This window comes from Cladophialophora bantiana (assembly GCF_000835475.1).
Source record: "Cladophialophora bantiana CBS 173.52 unplaced genomic scaffold supercont1.3, whole genome shotgun sequence".
Classification (NCBI taxonomy): Eukaryota; Fungi; Ascomycota; class Eurotiomycetes; order Chaetothyriales; family Herpotrichiellaceae; genus Cladophialophora; species Cladophialophora bantiana.
In genome coordinates, this window is record NW_015971577.1 from 766,678 (window position 1) to 786,181 (window position 19,504).

Below are 19,504 nucleotides of genomic sequence, written 5' to 3' on the forward strand. Positions count from 1 at the left end.
AAAATCTGCGTACAAATGGCAGATTATTCGATCTATCAAGGCCCTGTGCCTGAATGGGAAGAGTTTGTGAGGGCGACAAACTACGTCAATGCCTCCCTTGAAGGCGTCACACCTGAACAATTGCGCGAAGCCACCAATGCCGCTCGCATTCAAGCGTCTCGAGCATTGATAAGTTCACTAGGTTGGTTTGACATGCCCTTTTGTTCTGTTTTTGCTGTAGGAATACACAGACTTATTCAGTCACTTTCTTACACTTGTTATTTCTCATCCTCTCCTTCAATCTACTAATTTCTCTTTGTCCGGGCCGGCAGGGCTCAACGACAGCGTCATTTGGCATGACTATTCCATCTTGACGCGCGACCAACAGAACATCATAGCTCGAGTCTACCGACCACGTCATTTGGAAAAGCCACAAGGGCTGCCGGTCTTTCTCCATTTCCATGGCGGCGGCTTCCTCTATGGCAACGTCGAGTCCGAAGACTCCAGCTGTGCGCGCATCGTAGCGGCCTGTTCAACTCCTGTCATGGTAATCAACGTCAACTATCGTCACACGCCCGAGTATAAGCATCCGACAGCACATAACGATGCGTGGGATTCGTTCGAATGGCTATCCGAGAACATTTCCGCACTTGGTGGCGATCCCAACCGAGTCATCGTCGGTGGTGTCTCAGCTGGCGGATGCCTGGCCGCTTCGATTGCCCTGCGATATGCTGAAGACAAAATGAAAGACATGGGGCAGCCTTCGTCTTCATCCTCTCCTTACTGTACCATTCAAGGACAAGTACTCTGTATCCCGTGGCTTGTCCATCCCGCCGTCCACCCTTCGGCCGCGGCGACTCTTTCGTCGTTCAATCAGAATCAGATGGCCCCGGTCCTTCCCGCGGCAGCCCTCACGCTATTTGCGAATCTGCTCGGTGACGCTGCCAAATTGGACCCATACTTTAATGTCGCCCTCGCACCAGATGAGACTCTGGCCCACTCACCTAAGTCGGCCTTCTTAATCGCAGGCCAGGACCTCCTGCGCGATGAAGGATTGTATTTTGCCGAAAAACTAAAGAAAAATGGGTATGGTTCGATATTGATCATTAGTCTTACTTTGAACTCCTCCCCCTCGTCCGCCCGATGTGCCGATCTGAGTTCAGTCTCACTTAAGTCTAAGCAGATCTCATCAGCAACTCCCTCAATAAGCCCCCAACCCAGGACGCTGTGTATTTTATCCGGAATAGTTGCTAACACGATTAATTGTGCCAAGTATCCCTACCAAGACTGCCGTATTTCCTGGTCTACCACACGGCTTCCGAAGATTTCCAGAACTTCGGTCCACAGCGAGATGGGAGGAATTGATTGTCGAGAGTCTTGAATGGTGTTTGTGCGACGACACGACGTCCACGTTTCGGGTCGAACGGGTCGAGTACAACTGAGAATGCTAATGCCAAGACTAAAATAATAGATTTTCGGAGCCGTGAAATTGATAGACAAGAGAAAAAGAGGAGATACAAGGTGTAAGATGGCCTGCACTGATAAGTCGCGAAGGGCCAATGGAGAAGGAGAACGAGGCAAGAACAAGGCATTCAAATCATCACGTCTGAAGGAAATGTAGTAGCATGATAGAAATGTCGTCGGGAAAGTATCATTTGCAAGTAGCGATAGATATAGGCCGTAGTTATTTCGTGAAACTCACATAAAAGGCTATGCAGACATATCTCTGAGCAACTGGCCGACACGAATAACAGTCTAAACCATTCCATGATTCAATCCAATCCTACCGGTCTCCAGATACATATATTTCTGTCAGACTGAAACCTAGTCGCTCAGCGGATTGTGTTGTAGGCTCTGACGCCCTCTCTGCTTAGTGCCTAGTTGATTGTTTTTATATGCCAGGATGCCGACCCCCGTCTTGCTCGTACAATTGCTCCGCCAATTCGGCCGTCAGTCCTTTTCATCTTTCTGTTGGAGCATGAAAGTCTGGTCCTCTTGTTCCTGCAAATTTGTCTTGTATAGACTTTGTGGTTGTTGAGAGAGTTGTCGTTGTCGTTTGAGAGTGGCATAGTGGAGTGCTCCACTCTCTCCTTGTGCCTGTATCTAGAGACTCGTTAAACCCTTGTCGGGAGCATACTCATCTGACGATTTCAAACTTCTTACATCTAATCTACCAAAATCTCCAACATCGCCTTCCAACTCACTAGGAGACATACCACGCTAAATCGTTGTCATCGTCTAACTCGTACGTAGTAAACCCATTGCCCATAAAGCTAAACTTGTTCTTGGATCGATATTCGATGTTAAAGTCCTCGCCGCGGATATCGGATATCATACGGCGGAATACCAGAGCACTTCCTGGAAATGTGGCTGTCACGCGCCCGTCGGTCCGATTCTTCTTGTACCAGCTACGACAAGCGCCGGTCCAGGTTAGCGTGCTGTGAATCTGGTCTCCGTAGGAAATAAAGTCGTCCACCGTGCTTTGTTTTGGCTCCACGGACTTGATGTCCTCGCAGGACATCTTCTTGATCCATTTAATCATGTAGTCCGAGGCCCAGCTCAGGCCTTCTATCAGCGAGCCGTGGCCGACCACTGCATTAGGGCCCGTAAAAATAAAATAGTTCGGCATGTCGGGGCAGGCAAGAGATAAATACGACTCGGGTTCGTCCGCCCATTTCTCTGCCAGGCTGACTTTATTTCGACCAATAACCGGGTATGAAGGGCAGTGCGAGACATCGAAGCCCGTTGCGCAAACCACTAGATATAATTTGTTAGATTTAGAGTAAAAAAAGAGTTAGGAGTTGTGCTACCGACCTATATCCACTGGGTGCGTTTGGCCATCTTCAGTCAGGATGGCGTTTTTAGTAATTCTCATGATAGGGCTCTGTGTTAGGTGTACGTTGGGCTTAAGAAATGCTTCCAAGTAGCCCGCTCCAGGGGTGACTCGTCGACAACCGAGCTCCCACTTTGGAATCAGCTTTTCACAGAGATCCGGGTCATGATTCAGTTTCTCAGCCATCTGCCGGCTGGCAAACTTGCTATGTTCGACGTTGTCCACGGACCCTTTAACAAACTAATAGTAGAATGCTGTTAGTAATTTCCCTGCCTTAAGTAGTAATACACTAAACAAAATGGAAAGAATAATAATAGAGCAAGAGCACGACGTACCATCTTAAACGCCTTATTGATATTATGGATGAGTTGCTTGCGATACTGATGGTGCGCTTCTGAATCTAAGCGGAAATTCCGCTTGTCAGTCTCTGTGTAGGCCGGGTTCGAACCAATATTGGGCTTCCCTAGAAGTTTCCCGGGATCCATCCTCGACACAATCCATGTAGGTCCTCGTTGGAAGCTGGTCACATCGGCACCCTCGGCTTCAGCCAACTTGGGCAGAATCTGGATGCCCGAGGAGCCATTGCCAATCACGGCTATGCGTTTGTTCGTGGGATTAATCGAATGGTCCCAGGCGGCTGAGTGCAGTTTTGGGCCCTCGAAATCATCTAGGCCCGGAATGTCAGGCCAATTCCATGCATTCAGAAACCCCTGTCCCGAAACCACAATATCGGCCCACTCCTCGCGTGTTACGCCCGCGTGCTCAACCATGACTTTCCACAGTCCGGATTCCTCTTGCCAGTATAGACCTACCACGCGAGTATTGAATTGTACGTCGCGGTCCAGGTTCCATTTGCGCACAGTCCGAACAAAATACTCCTGGATCTGAGCACCGGTTGAGTAGAAATAATCCCAATCTGGATTAGGGTCAAAGGGGAAGGCGTATATATGCGAAGGCACATCACATTGAACTCCGGGGTATGTGTTGACCAGCCAGGTGCCGCCGACCTCAGAGCGTGACTCGAAGATGGTGTTTGTGGTGATTTCTTCCATCTCCGGATGTTCGTAACGCAGTTTGTGCGCAAATATCATGCCCGAAAACCCAGCTCCGATGGTTATCACGCGTAGTTTTCGCGGCGTATATGCTGGCTGGGTTACCAATGGCGGTTTCGACTTTGTTTTGGTGATTGCTGGAGTTTTGGTATTCAACCCATTTGTCAGGACTGGTGCTGACAGTTCCATCTCGCCATTGACGAGCTTGTTCTTGGGCATGTCAATCACCACGCCGTTGCCCATTCCGATGGAAAGGGACTCCGCAACGAGGGACGCCATCTTGATCGATTGTTTGATAGTTTTGCTTTCTTTCTACGGCAGTAAAAACTCTCTTTGAATCCGCCTCCGAGGCATTCTACATCCTCTCTAACCTATATGTATGACCATCCCTGGCTAGAAAGCTGTTTGTCCACCAAGCCGGATACTATGCATAAGCCGAAGTATTTGGGTTAGCGGAACTCATTGCCGAAGCGTTGAGAGAGGGCCGGAGGTGAAAACCCGACCCCTGAACTACTCTTCTGGATACAAGCAAACAACCCGAGTGCATCGCCAAACTTTTGGTTTGAAAGAACATTCCGCCCCTGCATCAGACCACGCTCGTGTCACGACTCACTACACCACAATACCGCGTCTCTCAAAATGCCTCGGATTGGTCACTCTCCACAGAGGTTACTCGGTCTCGGACTTGGGCGACCACTCAAGGGAAACTCGCGCAATTCTTCACACTTCTTTCAGGCGAGAATGGTCGCGACGTACAGTGACATGCAAGGCAAAATCGCATTGGTCACAGGAATCGGCCAGGCTCATCAGTCCAAGGACCCAAACATATGGGGAAACGGCGCTGCAACAGCTCGGCTGCTAGCTCGAAACGGGGTTAAAATCGTAGGATGCGACCTCGATATCAAAGGGGCTGAAACTGCTAAATCGAGAATCCTGTCCGAAAACCCTGGGGCGTCGGTCGATGTGTTTGCAACGGATGTGACTCAATCGACGCAAGTGAAAGACTTGGTTGCGGCCGCAGTGGAAAAATATGGGCGCATTGACTATCTGATCAACAACGTCGGCCTGTCGCGTCCTGGAGGTCCTGTGGAATTGACCGAAGAGGTGTGTAGAAAACCAAAGATACTTGTCTTGATATCCCTCCCAAATCATGCAAGAGCAGCCAGCACTCAAAGATCAAAGTCCAGTACTGATCTCCTCACCTGCGGCTCGTCTAGGCTTTCGAGCAGCAACTCAAGGTCAACCTGACGTCGGCCTTCCTCTGCTGTAAGCAGGTTCTTCCTGTGATGGTTAAGCAACAGTCCGGCTCCATAATCGCCACCAGCTCGATCGCTGGCTTAGGCTACATGGGTAAAGCGCACATTGGATACGCAACCACCAAGGCAGCGCTGTTAAATTTTGCAAAATGCGTTGCTGTGCAATACGCACCCTGGGGAATCAGGTACGATTTGGTTTTGTTTATGCGGCGAGCCCCCAGCCGAGGCGGCGGATTCATGTCCAAGCCTATGTTCTTTCGGATTTGTCTAACTCAAGCCCAGGATCAACGCCGTCATCCCTGGCCTGATCGCGACGCCATTGGTCGAGAGACTAGCTGATGAATACCACGAGGGCAACTACGAAGGTCTCATGAAACAGAGAGGGGGAGGTGTTCCTCTGGGCCGACAAGGCACCGCGGATGAGGTAGCTAATGCTACTCTGTTTCTCCTTTCCGACGCTGCCAGTTATATCACGGGCACGAGCCGGACTGTAGATGGAGGCACTACCGCCGTGGTGTGTAATTATGGGTAGATCAGAGCGAAGAGATTCGAAGCGAATGCAAGCCGTTTATAGACAGCCTCGGTACCACCGTTAGCCGATAACAAGGCCTAGACAGATCTAGCCAGGTCCAGATCTATTCAGCGGACGGCTTGTTGCCCAGTGCAAATAGTGCATAGATAGCCAGAGTCTCTAGCAGGCATGGAGCACACGATCAAGCAGATAGAATCACTCTCACTCTGTGTACAACACTTCGACCCTGCACCGAGCATCGATACTTTAGCGGGATAGAAATGTGGAGAAGAAACAGCCATACATGTGACGTTAGAATACCATTGGTACATAATACTACTTGTGGAATTCGATTTTCAAGAATCGAGACAGCCTTCACTGAATTCTGTTACATCGATACCGTATGATGTAGCTGAATAAAGTCCCTAGCCGATATCTGACTCACTAGACACTACTTTGGTAGTCGGCTGTTCCTCCAGAGAAACCAAATCCGGCGGTAGAACCTTCATAATCCAGCTAATGCTTTTCGGACTTCCAATGTCCGAATACCCGCTAAATCCATGCCGTACTTCTCGACATGGTTGACGATGCCTGCATTGGACCAGTGACAAGATTCTCAGTGCTCGGATACTACCCTGTATGTATTTCCCGGAATGTAATTCACTTTCATGATGGAATTGGAATCAAAAATTATACACCCTCATCATCTGATATATCCATAGCACCTGTTAGTCTCCCTGAGATTGTTTGATTGTCACCATTTCTGTCAGCCCATGTTCATTGTCGTTATCACCAACATGGCATATCTATTCCGGTCTGAGGTTAATGGCATGAACAGCGCTACCAAAGAGCCCGTCTTCGATATCCCCGCGCAGTGCAAGGCCGGGGTGGTGGTCAACGAGGGTCCCGACTTTCACATCGAGGTCCAGATGGTTCCCGTCCCTGAACCTGGTAAGATAATCTGCCCGTCTGCCGGCATGGCTATGTTTGAATAAGTCTTCAATGGCGTATGGTGCTAAATCACCAGGGAGACACTACCGTCAAAGGTATAGAAGCTGACGACTACCGATCCCCCAGGCCCGGATGAACTGCTTATCAAGCTCAACGCGACGGGAATATGCTTTTCAGATCTCCATTTCGCCATGGGCGACCTGGGGACGCCTCCCATGTCGTCTTTCGGAGTGCGCTCACCTGGCCACGAAGGCGCTGGTGTTGTTGTCAAGGTAGGCTCCAACGTGCATGACTGGAAGGTCGGCGATCGGGCAGGCATGAAGCCGCGATGGTCGGTCTGTGGAGAGTGTGATTTATGTCTGGATGACAAGGAGACGTATTGTCGTAAGTCAGTGCTGTTGGGTCTTCATAAATCTGGGTATGTGCCACAGTGTTCACAGCATGTATTAATATTTGTTTGACATTTGAACCCTTGGATTTCAACATGAAAAGGCTGAATCAGAAAGGAATATGGTGCTAATTCTACCGGTATAGAACATATCAACAGTACATACTCCCCAGAAGTCAGAACGTATATCAGCAGGAGAAAAACTAAATAAGCATGACCAGATACGTAACCTCGCCGGCGCACTATACACAGAGAATCCCCGACGGTGTTGACGACTATTCAGCCGCCCCGATCATGTGCTCGGGCGGAACGGTCTATCGAGCATTAAGACTGGCCAATCTTAAAATCAACAATTGGGCAGTGTTTCCTGGCGGAGGTGGCGGGGTCGGAATCCAAGGGGTTCAACTGGCAGCGGCAATGGGATTGAGGACTGTTGTGGTCGACACGGGTGCTGAAAAAGAAAAGCTCGCCCTCTCTCGAGGAGCAAAGGCCTTTATCGACTTTAAGCGGGTCAAGGATCCCGTGGCAGAAGTAATCAAGATCACCGATGGGGTAGGCGCTCACGGTGTCTTTGTCACCGCGGGCTCGTCATACCCTATGGCCATTTCATACACAGGCACTCGGGTGGGCGCGACAGTTATGTGCATCGGGCTGCGTAAGTTTTTTATGTCTCTCAGTCTCTCTGTTTCTGAGCTTTCCTGGACTGAAAAAAACTAATACCAAAACACAGCGCATAAATCAGATGTTACTATTACCGCTTCTCCGGCCAAATTCATTACCCAGGGTCTTGCTGTACGAGGGTCGGTGGTTGGCAGCAGGGCTGACATTGCTATGGCGCTCCAATGTGCGGCGGCCGGTAAATTGTCAGGTGACCATACAATATATCCTATCGACAAGCTACCTGAGGCAGTAGAGAGGATCAGACGAGGAGAGGCTATCGGACGAGGGGTAGTTGACTTCAACCTATAGATACACCGTCAACGCCGTAGTCTTATACCTGTAAGAGAAGGCTAGTACGAAATAGATCGATCAATAAATGCACAGAACGATATATATCCTCTTTATACTCAGCGTATATACCGTAACAGAGCACTCCCGGGTTCGGCATGCACGTGCAACAATGCACAGAGCCCTGTCCAGCAGGTCGGGAATCGAGAACGCGTTTCTGGTCGCCGCTGGGAGACCAACACCACCACCAACACCGACCCCTGAGAGGCAGCGGCTAGGGGAGCGAGCGCCTAGCACGGCGACAGCAATTAGTAGTGGGAAAGGACCGATAAAACACTCAGTAGTAGGTAGACGACATCGAAAACATGGAATACTCTGTCAAAACTATCAAGAATGGCACACTGCCAGCACTTTTAACTGTTCAACACCCCCCCCTTAGTCCTTTTTGGTTTGACATGTGACCAGCCAAATCTCCTTCCTGCCATCACCCATGCCATCCCAGCACTGCCACTTTGCCTTGTTACAGTATTATGTCATGAAGGTCGTTCAAGCTATCAAATGGGGAGTGAAAGAAGCAAGATGGTCTGTTTGCCAAGTGGAGTTAAACTGCAAGCGCTTCACCCCAGATCAGTGAAGAGCGTGACGCCCCTTGGCAGATTGCCTCACGGTCAATCGAAGAAGGAAGAATACCAGGTAGTCCAGATGGAGGTTGACATTCCGAGTGTAGTAATATTTCTGAAACATGCACCGAGCCAAGCGTGCTAATATGTCTGGCAAAGACTATAAAAAGTCGATGCCACTGGACATTTCTATATCAAGATAATGGGTAAAGGGAGATATCAGGACCTCCCTCTTGTGATATCCGGAATACCCATGCGACTAGCTTTGGATTTAAACATACAACTCGGAAAAGAGACACCTCCAACAGCAAAGATGCGGACCGTCACCGTGGTGGGTTCTCTCAATGTCGATATCCAGGTTTCCTCAGAGAGAATACCTCGGACAGGCGAGACACTTTCAGCCTTTGGACTGCCGCTCAACCCTGGTGGCAAGATCCCAACCAGGCTGGTGCTTGCAATCGCCTAGGCTACCCCGATCAAGTTAAATTCCGTATGTTTGGAGCCGTTGGAAACGACCCATTTAGCGATATGCTCACTCGGTAGATGAAGGCAGATCGTCTCCAACACAGCCCACTCCTGGTATTTGTGGGTGCAAATGCCAAAGGAAGACAGGTCTTCCTGAGTATAACAACGATTTCAGCGCCGGATATGGTCATCATGCAGTTCGAAATTGACGTCGAAGATGCTTCATATCTTGGAAAGAGCCCCACAGCATGAACCGCCCATATGAGTGTTACCCAAATCCGGTTCCTACTCGAAATCTACCTGACGAGGTTCTTCGCTTGGTTAGGATTCTTGTTCTCAACGAGACAGAAGCCACGATCCTCTGTGGCTACGACGAGGATGTCAAAGTGAAAGAAGACCTAGCTAGCCAGTTCGCCCAGGACTTATGCAAAAATGCGTGCATACCGTGGTGGTAACAGCAAAAGGCTATGTCAACAGAGTTAAGATTTATACCCACAACGCTCGCCGATACCGCTGCCGCAGGCGACACTTTTGTCGCAGCCCTGGCTGTGAAATTACTCTCCCAGACGTCGAGTTCGCATCTGGAACCTGTGGTGCGTTGGGCCACAAGATGCGCAGCTTGTAACGGTCAGTCGATCTGGAGCGCATTCTTCGATTCCCTGGGCCCGTGAAGTCCCGGATGAAAACTGACACTCTAGATCAAGCAACTAGTATCAAAACACTTGTTGTAATCTGGCGGTTGCTGCAACGGTCCCTCCTCCACAGCAGCTACTCTCACGATGAGCGTTTAGGTCAAGACCAATTCAGCTCAGCCTGGCACTGATGATGATTGATCTTGTCTAAAATAGGCCTCAACGTTCGTGCGCCGAACGCAATGTCCCTTTTGGCTGGCAGACCAATTTTAGAAGAGGATGGGATGGTTCTTCACGATCCCTGATGGCCCAGCGTTGAAAAGTCACGTCAGTCCAATCGACGAATTACTAATAAATGTTGGGCTGCGCTCGCGGCACTCAACGTCTTTCTGCCCAAGCGAGGTGCATACATGGAGACGCCAAACTTGGGACCGAATGCAACAGCGGGGTCCAGGGGAATGTCAAGGGTTTAACTGTGTTGAAATATCCTTTACCTTTTTTCACCCACGATATGCATATAGCCCCCCGGGCCAACCTTTCAAAATTCGTTTGTTTGGAGTTGTTTGATGCTGACAGAATACTCATCCGGTCTGGGACGGGTTCGGCAGAGGAAGAAGAGTGTTGGTGTAATTGGGAATATGGACAGTAAGCACGGAGGAAGTGGCGCTTGAAGTCGTTGTATAAAACATCCACTGAAATCCGGAATCCGCTACAAGACCCGGATGTCGGTTTCCTCCTCCACCATGCAATGTATTATGAACTTCCTCAGCTTCAACAGCTGAGTTCACTAGAGTCCAATTCTACCCAAAGAATTCATGTTCGGGGTGGAGATCCCTCCAAGGGTCCTGTTGATCTTCAAGCAAGGTTGCCTAGGAACGTTTCCAACATCTCAGGCCACCCGAGGCCTCCAAACTGATATGACGTTCGCATGGAGGAAAACAAACACTTGAAATGTCGGCCTTAACTTTTCAGGTGGCTCCTCCAATGGCCAAGGCAGGTAAGTCTGCCAAGAGCCAGTGACTATATAACCCGCTTCGAACCAAGAGATGCCTGCTGGAAAGAAGAAGTACTGCTCAAGTACGCTATGCCTTCGACTTTGCACAATACTCCTATGGCGAAGGAAGCCTCATCGCAAGGTCTCCTCGCCAAATTCTTCGGCATCAGTGCTGACGAACATGGTGACTCTCAATGGCGCCCAGATAGCACAGCTGGGTTTGAAGTGATTGGTCTGGGACTGTCTCGAACAGGGACAACATCCCTTCGCGAGGCGCTGACCATGCTTGGATTTGGTCCGGTCCACCATGGAGTGGTGAGTTTGTGGGATCAAAAAAGCCCTTCTTTCGATCCCAATGCTGCAGAGCCTGACTGACTTCATTCACAGGAGATATACCGTCGCCCGGACCACAGAGAAAGAGTGATCGAATTCATGCACTGGCTCAATCAGCATCCTCGGGAGAGTGAAACGGCAAGCCATGAGATGAAGAAGAGGCTCCGTGCTTTGACGCGGGGATATCGGTCCACAATGGACGCGCCCATGTGTGATCTGATCCCCGAGGTCGTCGCGACTTACCCAGATGCAAAATTCATCCTGACCGTCCGGGATTCGGAAGAGTCTTGGTGGTGTTCGTGGAACGAGAGCATAGGCCATCAACTTGGCACCGGACCGCGAAGGTTCCTCTATCGATGCCTGATATCCTCGGTCCATCTGCTTCGACGGATGGATGACCTGTGTCAGGAGATTAGGATCCGGCTGGAACGGAACTGGGGCTCGATAAGCCCTCGCATGTATCGACTGCACAACCAGCGCGTTCATGAGCTGGTACCGCAGGAACGGTTGCTCGAGTACAACGTCAAAGATGGCTGGGGTCCGCTGTGTGCTTTTCTGGACGTTGAAGTCCCGGATAGACCTTTCCCCAGGCTCAATGAAGGCGCAAACATCAAGGCAATATATGTTGGTCATCAGCTGTTTGGTGCGGCGACTTGGGCCTTTTATTTGGGTCTCGTTGTTGGGGCCGTGTACCTGGCAGCAAAGCATCGCAACCCCAGCGCCTTTCTGCAGTCAGCCTTGAAATGGATAGGCTTGAGATCTGAATGAAGATTAGGTTTTTTTTGCGACTTCTATGAGGAAGTAGATAGGATGTTTTCCATAGACGTCTCTCCGCTTATGATGCCTGGGTATCAGTCGGGAAAGATGGCAAGGCTGTGTATAACATAACCGCTTAGCGCCCAGCCAAACTATGTACTCTGTATTTACACATGTACTGTGTTCTCTAGACAAACTCAGCGCAACTCAGACCCAACAGATACTAAAGTGGAACTTTAATCCCTAGTACGGGAAGAATGCAGAAATCCAGACCTCCCCCTCCTCCACCAAAGCCCAAATCCCTCTCATCTAACCTGGCATCGTCTAACGCCAATTCACGCAGCCGCAAGCGTGGCCTAGGATGGCCCTGGGACCAACCCAGCACGCACTTCTCCCTGTACCAACCCCACGCCGCCTCGGGCAAAATCTCCTGGATCTTCAACTGGGAATGCTGGATCCCCGACTCGGTGCCGGCGGAGCTGGAATGGATCCCCTGCGTGCGCACCGCAGCCAACGCGAGAGACCAACTCGACCCGTTCTTGACGGACATCATCCGAAACCGAAGGATCAAGACCACCGCGTTGCTGGGGTTCAACGAACCAGAGATTCCAGATCAAGCCAATCTCTCTGCTGGGGAAGCGGCCAAGCTGTGGACGGACGTGGTCTTGCCCGCGAAGAGGAAATTCAACCTGAGGCTGGGTAGCCCAGGCATGAGCAGTGATGTGAGCAGGAGTAAACCGTGGTTGAACTCTTTCCTTTCCCTCCTAGACGGGAACCACGAGATTGATTTTCTGGTGGTGCATTGGTACGGGCTGCATTTTGCGGATATGACGGCCTTCTTGGAGGACATGCACGCCACGTACGGGTTGCCCTTGTGGGTGAATGAATTCGCATGCTCGAGGATGGGGAACGGAGACGCAGGCGTCGAGGAGGTCGAGGCTTTCATGAGAGAAGCGGTGCCGTGGTTAGAAGGGTGCGAATGGGTTGAGAGGTATGCGTACTTTGGCAACAAAGATGTTGGTGCTTGGGTTGGGAAAGCAAGCAATTTTACTGAAGAGGCTGCCGAAGCCACAGAGACAGATGGGAGACGGTTGACAAGAGTGGGAAGACTCTATTGCACTCTTTGAAACTGAATTGATGTACCGGCGCAATAGGAATCAAAACCCATGTGCGTTGCAAGATCTAGTCTATCACTCCGAAGCCATTGTGCTGTTGCCCTCCAGCGTCTAATCTTCTCTCCTCCAGGATATCGTTCTCCAGGCGAGCGTGTGGAAAATCTATCATTCCTCCAGCTCATCCCGAAAGGAAAATCATGCGCCCTCCAGAAGATCGTTCAAGGCATTCACGTAATATGCTGGCCGGATGTCTCCCTCCAGAAAATCCTTCTCTGTGGCGACGCCCGTCAATACACCCAAGGTCCCTCCCAGGTTGCCCTCCAATCCGAATTTGATATCAGTGTCGGCGCGATCACCCACCATGCACACTTTGCTCCGATCAAATTTGAACTTACCCTCAATGGCATCCATCATGGCTTGGTTCGGCTTGCCAAATGCCATGGGCTCTTGGCCTCCGAGCATCTTGATCAGAGGCGCGGAGATGGTTCCCGCGCCAGGGAAGAACGAGCCGGCAGAAGGCAAGGTCGAGTCCGTGTTTGTAGCCAGGAAGAGTGCCCCACGTCTGATGTAGTGGTATGCATAGCACATCTTGAGGTAGTTGAAGCGGAAATCCAGGCCCATGAGCACCACGCCCACCTCGGGATCTAATGCCTTGGGATCGCCTGCAGCAAGGAGCTTGTAGTCCTCAGGTGTAACCTCTCGCCTGTACGCAGGGTCTGTTCCCCCCAAATACGGTATGCCCTCGGAGTCGAGTTCAGTCTCGATGCCAACCTCCCCCACCACAAAGACTTTCTTCTTCTCCTTGAGGTGTGGATGCGCTTGAGGGAGTATCCGTGAGATATAGATCGCGGCCGAGTATGACGAACCAAACACCTCCTCGGCGGTTGCAGGGATGCCCATGCCCTGGAGCTTCTTCTGGTAGTCCTGCCTCGACTTGGTCGAGTTGTTGGTCACGAACACAATCTGCTTGTCTTTGTTGCGCAGCATCTCCAAGGTCGACACAACGTCAGGGAATAAGTGGTCTCCGGACCAGAGGACGCCATCGCAGTCGATCAGGAAGACCTAGAGGGCACAATTCTGGTTAACAATTGAATTACGACACATGGCTGAAGCGATCTTCGCGTACGAAGAACGGGCACGGACATCGAACTTGTCTATGAATTGGCGGATTGCATCCTTGTTGCCTGTGAGGTATTCAGGCGTTGTCATGTCTAGGACAGGTGGTGGTCGCGGGAAACGAGCGCGAAGGGAATCTGTTGGGCGAAGGTTGAATACCAAACTTGCTCACACTGGTGACTCGGGCCTTGTATGGAATTTATGTCATTGGAAAATATCTGAGGAAGTTTGGAGATGGATGCCGCAACCCCGCATTCTTCCATGCAGCCTCTTCCTTTTGCCTAAAGGATTCTATGTAATGCCATATATACCTGGATTCGGAGTACGGAGGACGTCATGGAAGATTCGTAAGTTAGTATCTCATGCCCATGATCCCGAGGATAGTGTAGACAGAGGACAGATATCTATTTGCCTGTGCGAAGTCCGCAAAAGGAACCGACACAGTCCCCAATCCAGAACCGAAAACAGAACTTCGAGGTAGATCGGCCAGCTACTTGAAAGCGAGAGTCTCTCCTGCCGAGGTATGCATTGGCCTCTCGTGCCTTAAAGTTGTCAGAACATGGGCGGGCCGTGGTGTCCTAGTCTCTCTGGCACAGGTGCTGAACAGTCGTGCTGTTAGCCTTTCGTTCTGACCTGGTCTTCGCCTTGCAAATCGATGGACTTCAAACGCCACTCAGTCGACTAGGATCGTCTTCTCCAAAGCAGAATAATGCTGGAAAAAGCTGCTGAATAGTCTGATGGCATGATGAACATCATCCGCACCACCAGTTTCGCGACAGCTGTGCATCGAAAGCTGTGGATTGCCGATATCAAGAGTGCGAGCACCAAGATGAGCAGACAACATCGGGCCAATGGTGCTTCCACAACTGGAGTCGTTTCGAACGACAAATAGCTGCAGCGGCACACCCTCTGGATCACTATCGATGACTTTGGCCGCTCTTCGCGCAACCTCTTGAAGTAGTACTATACCTGGTGAGTTGGTAGCATATCTTGCGTTTGCGTTGATCTTGATCACGGGGCCTTGATTCATCTCTGGTCGGTGATCGGTTTCATATTTAGCCCCATAGTTAGGATTGACGGAGTGAGCCATGTCTGCTGAGAGCAAGAACGAGGCTGACAGAGTTTGCTCGTAAGCAGTTGACAGCTCCGGATCGCTTGCGTGGTCATAAGACTCTTCCGAGTCGTCTTCCGCGAATGATGAAGATGGCAGAACAGAGAGTCGACGGATGATAGCAGGCAGCATCATGGAAAATGCTCCCTGGGCCGTCATACTGCCTATCTCCTCATGATCGAAACAAGCAATGAGACGAATAGAGGACTCGCCGTGAAGCGCGGATGCAGACTCCAAAGAGTTGATTAAGCCCATTGTCGCACAATAGCTTTGGTTTAGATTATCCAGCCTGGCGGAAAAGATGAACTCGTCCGAGAGACCGCCGAGGCATGCCTTTTGTGTGTCATAGAGTAGAAGCTCAAAATCGACGACCTCTGCAGCCGAGACTCCGGCATCCGCGGCAATGAGCTCAACGATATGAGAGTGATGTCTTGTTGTCATGGCTTTCAGTGGAGTGAATGGCTTCTTCTGCTCCTCTTCCTCCGTCTCCGTCTTGTCCTTTTGGTTATCCTGGCGTTTGAGCTCCGCAGCCACCAGGCCAGCAATGGGAAAGAGCTGAGTTTCTTTATTGAAGGAAAATGTCTCTTGTCGATCGAGATGAATAGCCAGTGTGGGGATGCGAAGGATGGGCTTTTTGATGTGAACCAGCTTTTGCACGACGTTGCCGTCGGTCCCCCTGACCATCACTCTTCCCGCAACCCCCAAATCGCGATCGAACCAAGTATGCCACAGGCCGCCGCCATATGTTTCGACACCGACTTGGAGGAAGCCGTCGCCTTGCTTTTTGCTCACGGGTTTGATGCGCAGACATGGCGAGTCGGTATGTGCGCCGACCATCGAAATGGGATTCCCCGGCTTCCACTTCTTACCAATCGCGAAGGCGACAATGGTCGATCCATTTCGAGTGAGGAAATATTTACCGCCAGGACGGCACGTCGAGGACCATGATTCTTTCTCCTGTGGACCAGGGTGAGCATGGGAAAGGAAACGGTTGTTGGACTAGACCGACCTTGATCTGCTTGAACCCCACCGAGATCAGTCGTTCCTTGATTGACTTGACAGCATGGAAGGGGGTTGGGGATGCATTGACAAAGTCAAGGAAATCGGTGGCCGCAGCTTTGACACCGGCAGAGGCCATATTTGAGTAGAATCTGGCGGTTGATGGGGCTTTTAAAAAGATCGGTCGCCGGAGCATGCGAAAAGTCCCGACTTTGTGGTTGTTGCGAGGCTGTTGCGAGGCTGTTGCGAGGCTGTTGCGAGGCTGTTGCGGCGACAGCTTCACATCCAACAAAATTCCAGGAGTCTGGGGAAAGGAGCATTTACTGGTGGGAGTCTTCACAAGTGCAAGGATGTCAGTGGCCCCACGTTTCTGGTTTCACTGATAGGCTCCATGCCTTGCAGATACCAATCGCACCGAACCGAACCACACAGAGGTCAGGGGGCCAAGGGGTTTCTTAATTCTTATCCACCTGAAACGCGGCTCTTGTCAAATCAGTCTCTTGCCCGCAGGCGTTTCTCAAACAGCTCTGGGAAATCCCATTTGAGGACAGTTCAACAACAAGGGGAAGATCCGAAGGGGGAACTCTGAGACCATGATCCAATAATAACAATGATGACGGAGCTCCCTTGCCGCCCAAAAACAAAGAGACGCGATTGTTGACATTGACAGCTTTACCAGGTCACTGGTGTGGCCGCGTAAAGTGTTTTTGTTATGATTGTCGTGCAGGAAGCTAGTCCCAGTAAGCAGCGGTTGACTCGCCTCGCTATGGTGCTGAACCTCACTACGATAACGCATACTGGGGAAGTTATGGATTATACCGAGTATACTTAGCTAGGTAGGTAGGGATGCCCGCTTGCCTATATGTGCGGTGTAGCTACACCGTAAACTTCAAGCGTGGTGGCCTTAGTAAATGGGCAGACCGGGGTGGTCCGTTGCGAAATCCCCTCCGTAGGTGCCGCCTAGGTCTTACCAGGTCCTTCCTAGGTCCCCCCATTAGCTAACCCAACAGCCCAGTAAACCCCCCAATTGGGGCAACGCGCTTGGGGGGCATGCGCTTGGCAGTATCCAGAAGCGGCGGAAGCTGCGACTGGTGGCCCGTGAACTAGCCAGTCCTTGTCCCTGATTCCCTGAACGTCCGCATTCATTCATTCTCAAGTCAAGTCAATTCACAGATTGCGCATCTGATCACCACGACAATCCCCTGGCTCAGTGACGACCCGTTGTCATCTACGACATTCACCATTTGCACAGCGCTGCTCTCCATCTACCTCGCGATGCTTGATATTTAGTTAGACCACAGACGCCCTCTTTTGCGATCCGCGCAGATAAACAATTGGCTCGGGGCGAGAAACAGCAACGGTCGCGGTTGCGGAGGCCATCAACACCCTCACCACTGCATTTGGTATCTTCTTTGATATCCATTGTGCTCTACCTCGCTCGCTCTACCTGCTTTGTCAGTTTCTCGATTCACTAGAATAACAACATCCCATAACAAAAACAACGCCTCAGTCGCTCCTCACTTCCACCTCACCATGGCCGACGGCTCAACAGCTCCCTTGGTTGTTGATACATCCGATCGCCCGCATACTCCAACATTACCGACCCCTCTCGGTTCCAAGACCCCGCCCACGATATCTTCTAAGCGCTTTGGAGAAAACGAGGAAGGCATGTCCGCCGTCCAACGAGCCACCGAGGCCATGGAAGCCGACGCCCTGACTCGGCGGCTAAAAGAAATCGAGAATGCTGGAAGGCACCGCGACAGGACCCCAGGACGTAGTCCTAGTCGTAAGAGACAGCGGATTTATGGAGATCGGTCAGTCGTCTGGACACCGTGTGGCTTCCCGGACCGAAACTGACGGTGTTCTTAGATTCATACCGAACAGGGATGGACAGGACCTACAAGCGAGCTACAGCTTGTTGCATGACGATGCCTCCCCAGCGACACCTTCGAGATCAAAGAAGAAAACCCCTCATGGCGAACTACACTTTCAGAGGACCGAAGAAGCGAACAGAACATATTCCAAAGTGCTGCGCAATGAGCTGATGGGTGATTCTGTCCCGCAAGACTACAGATCTTTGTCCCCAGATGAATTGTTCGGGCGACGGCAAACTCCTCCGGGCCAGCCATCCATATCCGCGATGCCTCCTGCCTCCATTACCCCTACAACCCCTCACAAGAACATGTTCTCCTACAAGTCCCCACAGAAGGTCATCGGTTCTGGCCATCCCACTCCCTCATCTCGAGCCGGGAAACACCCTGGAATCATAAATCTGAATGCGAGGTCGGATCTATACTCCATATCGCCCATCAACTACTCATCACAGTCCATATTACAAACACCACGGAAACAACCTCGACCAATTGCGAAGGTCCCTTACAAAGTGCTGGATGCTCCTGAGTTGGCGGATGATTTCTACCTGAATCTGGTGGATTGGGGATCGGCGAACATTCTTGGTGTAGGGCTCGGATCATGTGTTTACATGTGGAACAGTGCGACTGGCAAAGTCACACAGTTATGCAAGTTGCCTGACAATGATTTGGTGACATCTGTGGCGTGGATTCAGCGGGGTTCACATCTGGCGATTGGGACACACAAGGGGTTCGTCCAGATTTACGATGCCGAAAAATCGAGAAGACTACGGACAATGACCGGTCACTCGGCACGAGTGGGAGCGCTAGCATGGAATGAACACATCCTGACGTCTGGCTCGAGGGATCGTTTGATATATCATCGAGATGTTCGCAGCCCGGATCAACACCTGCGAAGATTGGCAGGTCACAAGCAAGAAGTTTGTGGTCTGCGTTGGAACACTGAAGATGGCCAGCTCGCTTCAGGCGGAAACGACAACAAGCTGTGCGTCTGGGATAAACTCTCAGATACGCCCTTGTATCGGTTCTCGAACCACGTCGCAGCTGTCAAGGCAATTGCTTGGAGTCCTCATCAACATCACCTATTGGCTTCCGGCGGCGGAACAGCAGATCGATCGATCAAATTTTGGAACACCGCAAATGGGTCCCTCATCAAGGAAGTTGACACAGGAAGTCAGGTGTGCAATTTGGCCTGGAGCAAGAATAGTGACGAAATTGTCAGTACGCACGGCTACAGTCAGAATCAGATCGTGGTGTGGAAGTACCCCAAAATGGAGCAGGTTGTCAGCCTTACCGGACATACCTTTCGTGTCCTTTACTTGAGCACGAGCCCAGACGGGACAACCGTCGTCACTGGGGCGGGAGACGAGACACTTCGATTCTGGAGGGTATTTGGCAAGAAGGGAAACGAAGGCAGAAATAGCGATGGTATTTCTGGGCGACTGGGCGACTGGGGTGCGATTCGGTAATATGCTCACACACCCAAGCCATTGCAACCAACTTGTGTCCGCTGTCTGAGCGAGATGGCTTTCATGTCCGACATTTCCCACACACGAACTGAAAACTTTTCACAC

The 19,504-nt window shown here is 51.0% G+C and overlaps 9 protein-coding genes across 9 annotated transcripts; 6 read left to right on the top strand and 3 right to left on the bottom strand.

Annotated features, from left to right (window-relative positions):
- Positions 1-15: 15 nt before the first annotated feature.
- Positions 16-1,421, top strand: Z519_02187 (uncharacterized protein; the record flags this gene model as incomplete). Its single annotated transcript, XM_016759944.1, has 3 exons — positions 16-181; positions 312-1,065; positions 1,253-1,421. The coding sequence occupies 3 exons, from the start codon at positions 16-18 to the stop codon at positions 1,419-1,421; spliced, it is 1,089 nt and encodes a 362-aa protein (XP_016623465.1).
- Positions 1,422-2,182: 761 nt separating this feature from the next.
- Positions 2,183-4,143, bottom strand: Z519_02188 (uncharacterized protein; the record flags this gene model as incomplete). Its single annotated transcript, XM_016759945.1, has 3 exons — positions 2,183-2,736; positions 2,794-3,052; positions 3,148-4,143. 3 exons carry the CDS (start codon positions 4,141-4,143, stop codon positions 2,183-2,185), a joined length of 1,809 nt encoding a protein of 602 aa, XP_016623466.1.
- Positions 4,144-4,503: 360 nt separating this feature from the next.
- On the top strand, positions 4,504-5,652 carry Z519_02189 (uncharacterized protein; the record flags this gene model as incomplete). Its single annotated transcript, XM_016759946.1, has 3 exons — positions 4,504-4,968; positions 5,082-5,305; positions 5,403-5,652. The coding sequence occupies 3 exons, from the start codon at positions 4,504-4,506 to the stop codon at positions 5,650-5,652; spliced, it is 939 nt and encodes a 312-aa protein (XP_016623467.1).
- Positions 5,653-6,428: 776 nt separating this feature from the next.
- Z519_02190 (uncharacterized protein) lies at positions 6,429-7,939 on the top strand (the record flags this gene model as incomplete). Its single annotated transcript, XM_016759947.1, has 4 exons — positions 6,429-6,582; positions 6,709-7,012; positions 7,192-7,625; positions 7,701-7,939. 4 exons carry the CDS (start codon positions 6,429-6,431, stop codon positions 7,937-7,939), a joined length of 1,131 nt encoding a protein of 376 aa, XP_016623468.1.
- Positions 7,940-10,719: 2,780 nt separating this feature from the next.
- Positions 10,720-11,730, top strand: Z519_02191 (uncharacterized protein; the record flags this gene model as incomplete). The annotated part of the gene is made up of 2 exons (XM_016759948.1): positions 10,720-10,944; positions 11,017-11,730. The coding sequence occupies 2 exons, from the start codon at positions 10,720-10,722 to the stop codon at positions 11,728-11,730; spliced, it is 939 nt and encodes a 312-aa protein (XP_016623469.1).
- Positions 11,731-11,975: 245 nt separating this feature from the next.
- On the top strand, positions 11,976-12,845 carry Z519_02192 (uncharacterized protein; the record flags this gene model as incomplete). The annotated part of the gene is made up of 1 exon (XM_016759949.1): positions 11,976-12,845. The coding sequence occupies one exon, from the start codon at positions 11,976-11,978 to the stop codon at positions 12,843-12,845; it is 870 nt and encodes a 289-aa protein (XP_016623470.1).
- Positions 12,846-13,028: 183 nt separating this feature from the next.
- On the bottom strand, positions 13,029-14,042 carry Z519_02193 (uncharacterized protein; the record flags this gene model as incomplete). Its single annotated transcript, XM_016759950.1, has 2 exons — positions 13,029-13,895; positions 13,977-14,042. 2 exons carry the CDS (start codon positions 14,040-14,042, stop codon positions 13,029-13,031), a joined length of 933 nt encoding a protein of 310 aa, XP_016623471.1.
- A 580-nt stretch (positions 14,043-14,622) lies between these two features.
- Z519_02194 (aspartyl aminopeptidase) lies at positions 14,623-16,198 on the bottom strand (the record flags this gene model as incomplete). Its single annotated transcript, XM_016759951.1, has 2 exons — positions 14,623-16,017; positions 16,070-16,198. The coding sequence occupies 2 exons, from the start codon at positions 16,196-16,198 to the stop codon at positions 14,623-14,625; spliced, it is 1,524 nt and encodes a 507-aa protein (XP_016623472.1).
- A 1,394-nt stretch (positions 16,199-17,592) lies between these two features.
- On the top strand, positions 17,593-19,399 carry Z519_02195 (uncharacterized protein; the record flags this gene model as incomplete). The annotated part of the gene is made up of 2 exons (XM_016759952.1): positions 17,593-17,873; positions 17,929-19,399. 2 exons carry the CDS (start codon positions 17,593-17,595, stop codon positions 19,397-19,399), a joined length of 1,752 nt encoding a protein of 583 aa, XP_016623473.1.
- Between the last annotated feature and the right edge of the window lie 105 nt (positions 19,400-19,504).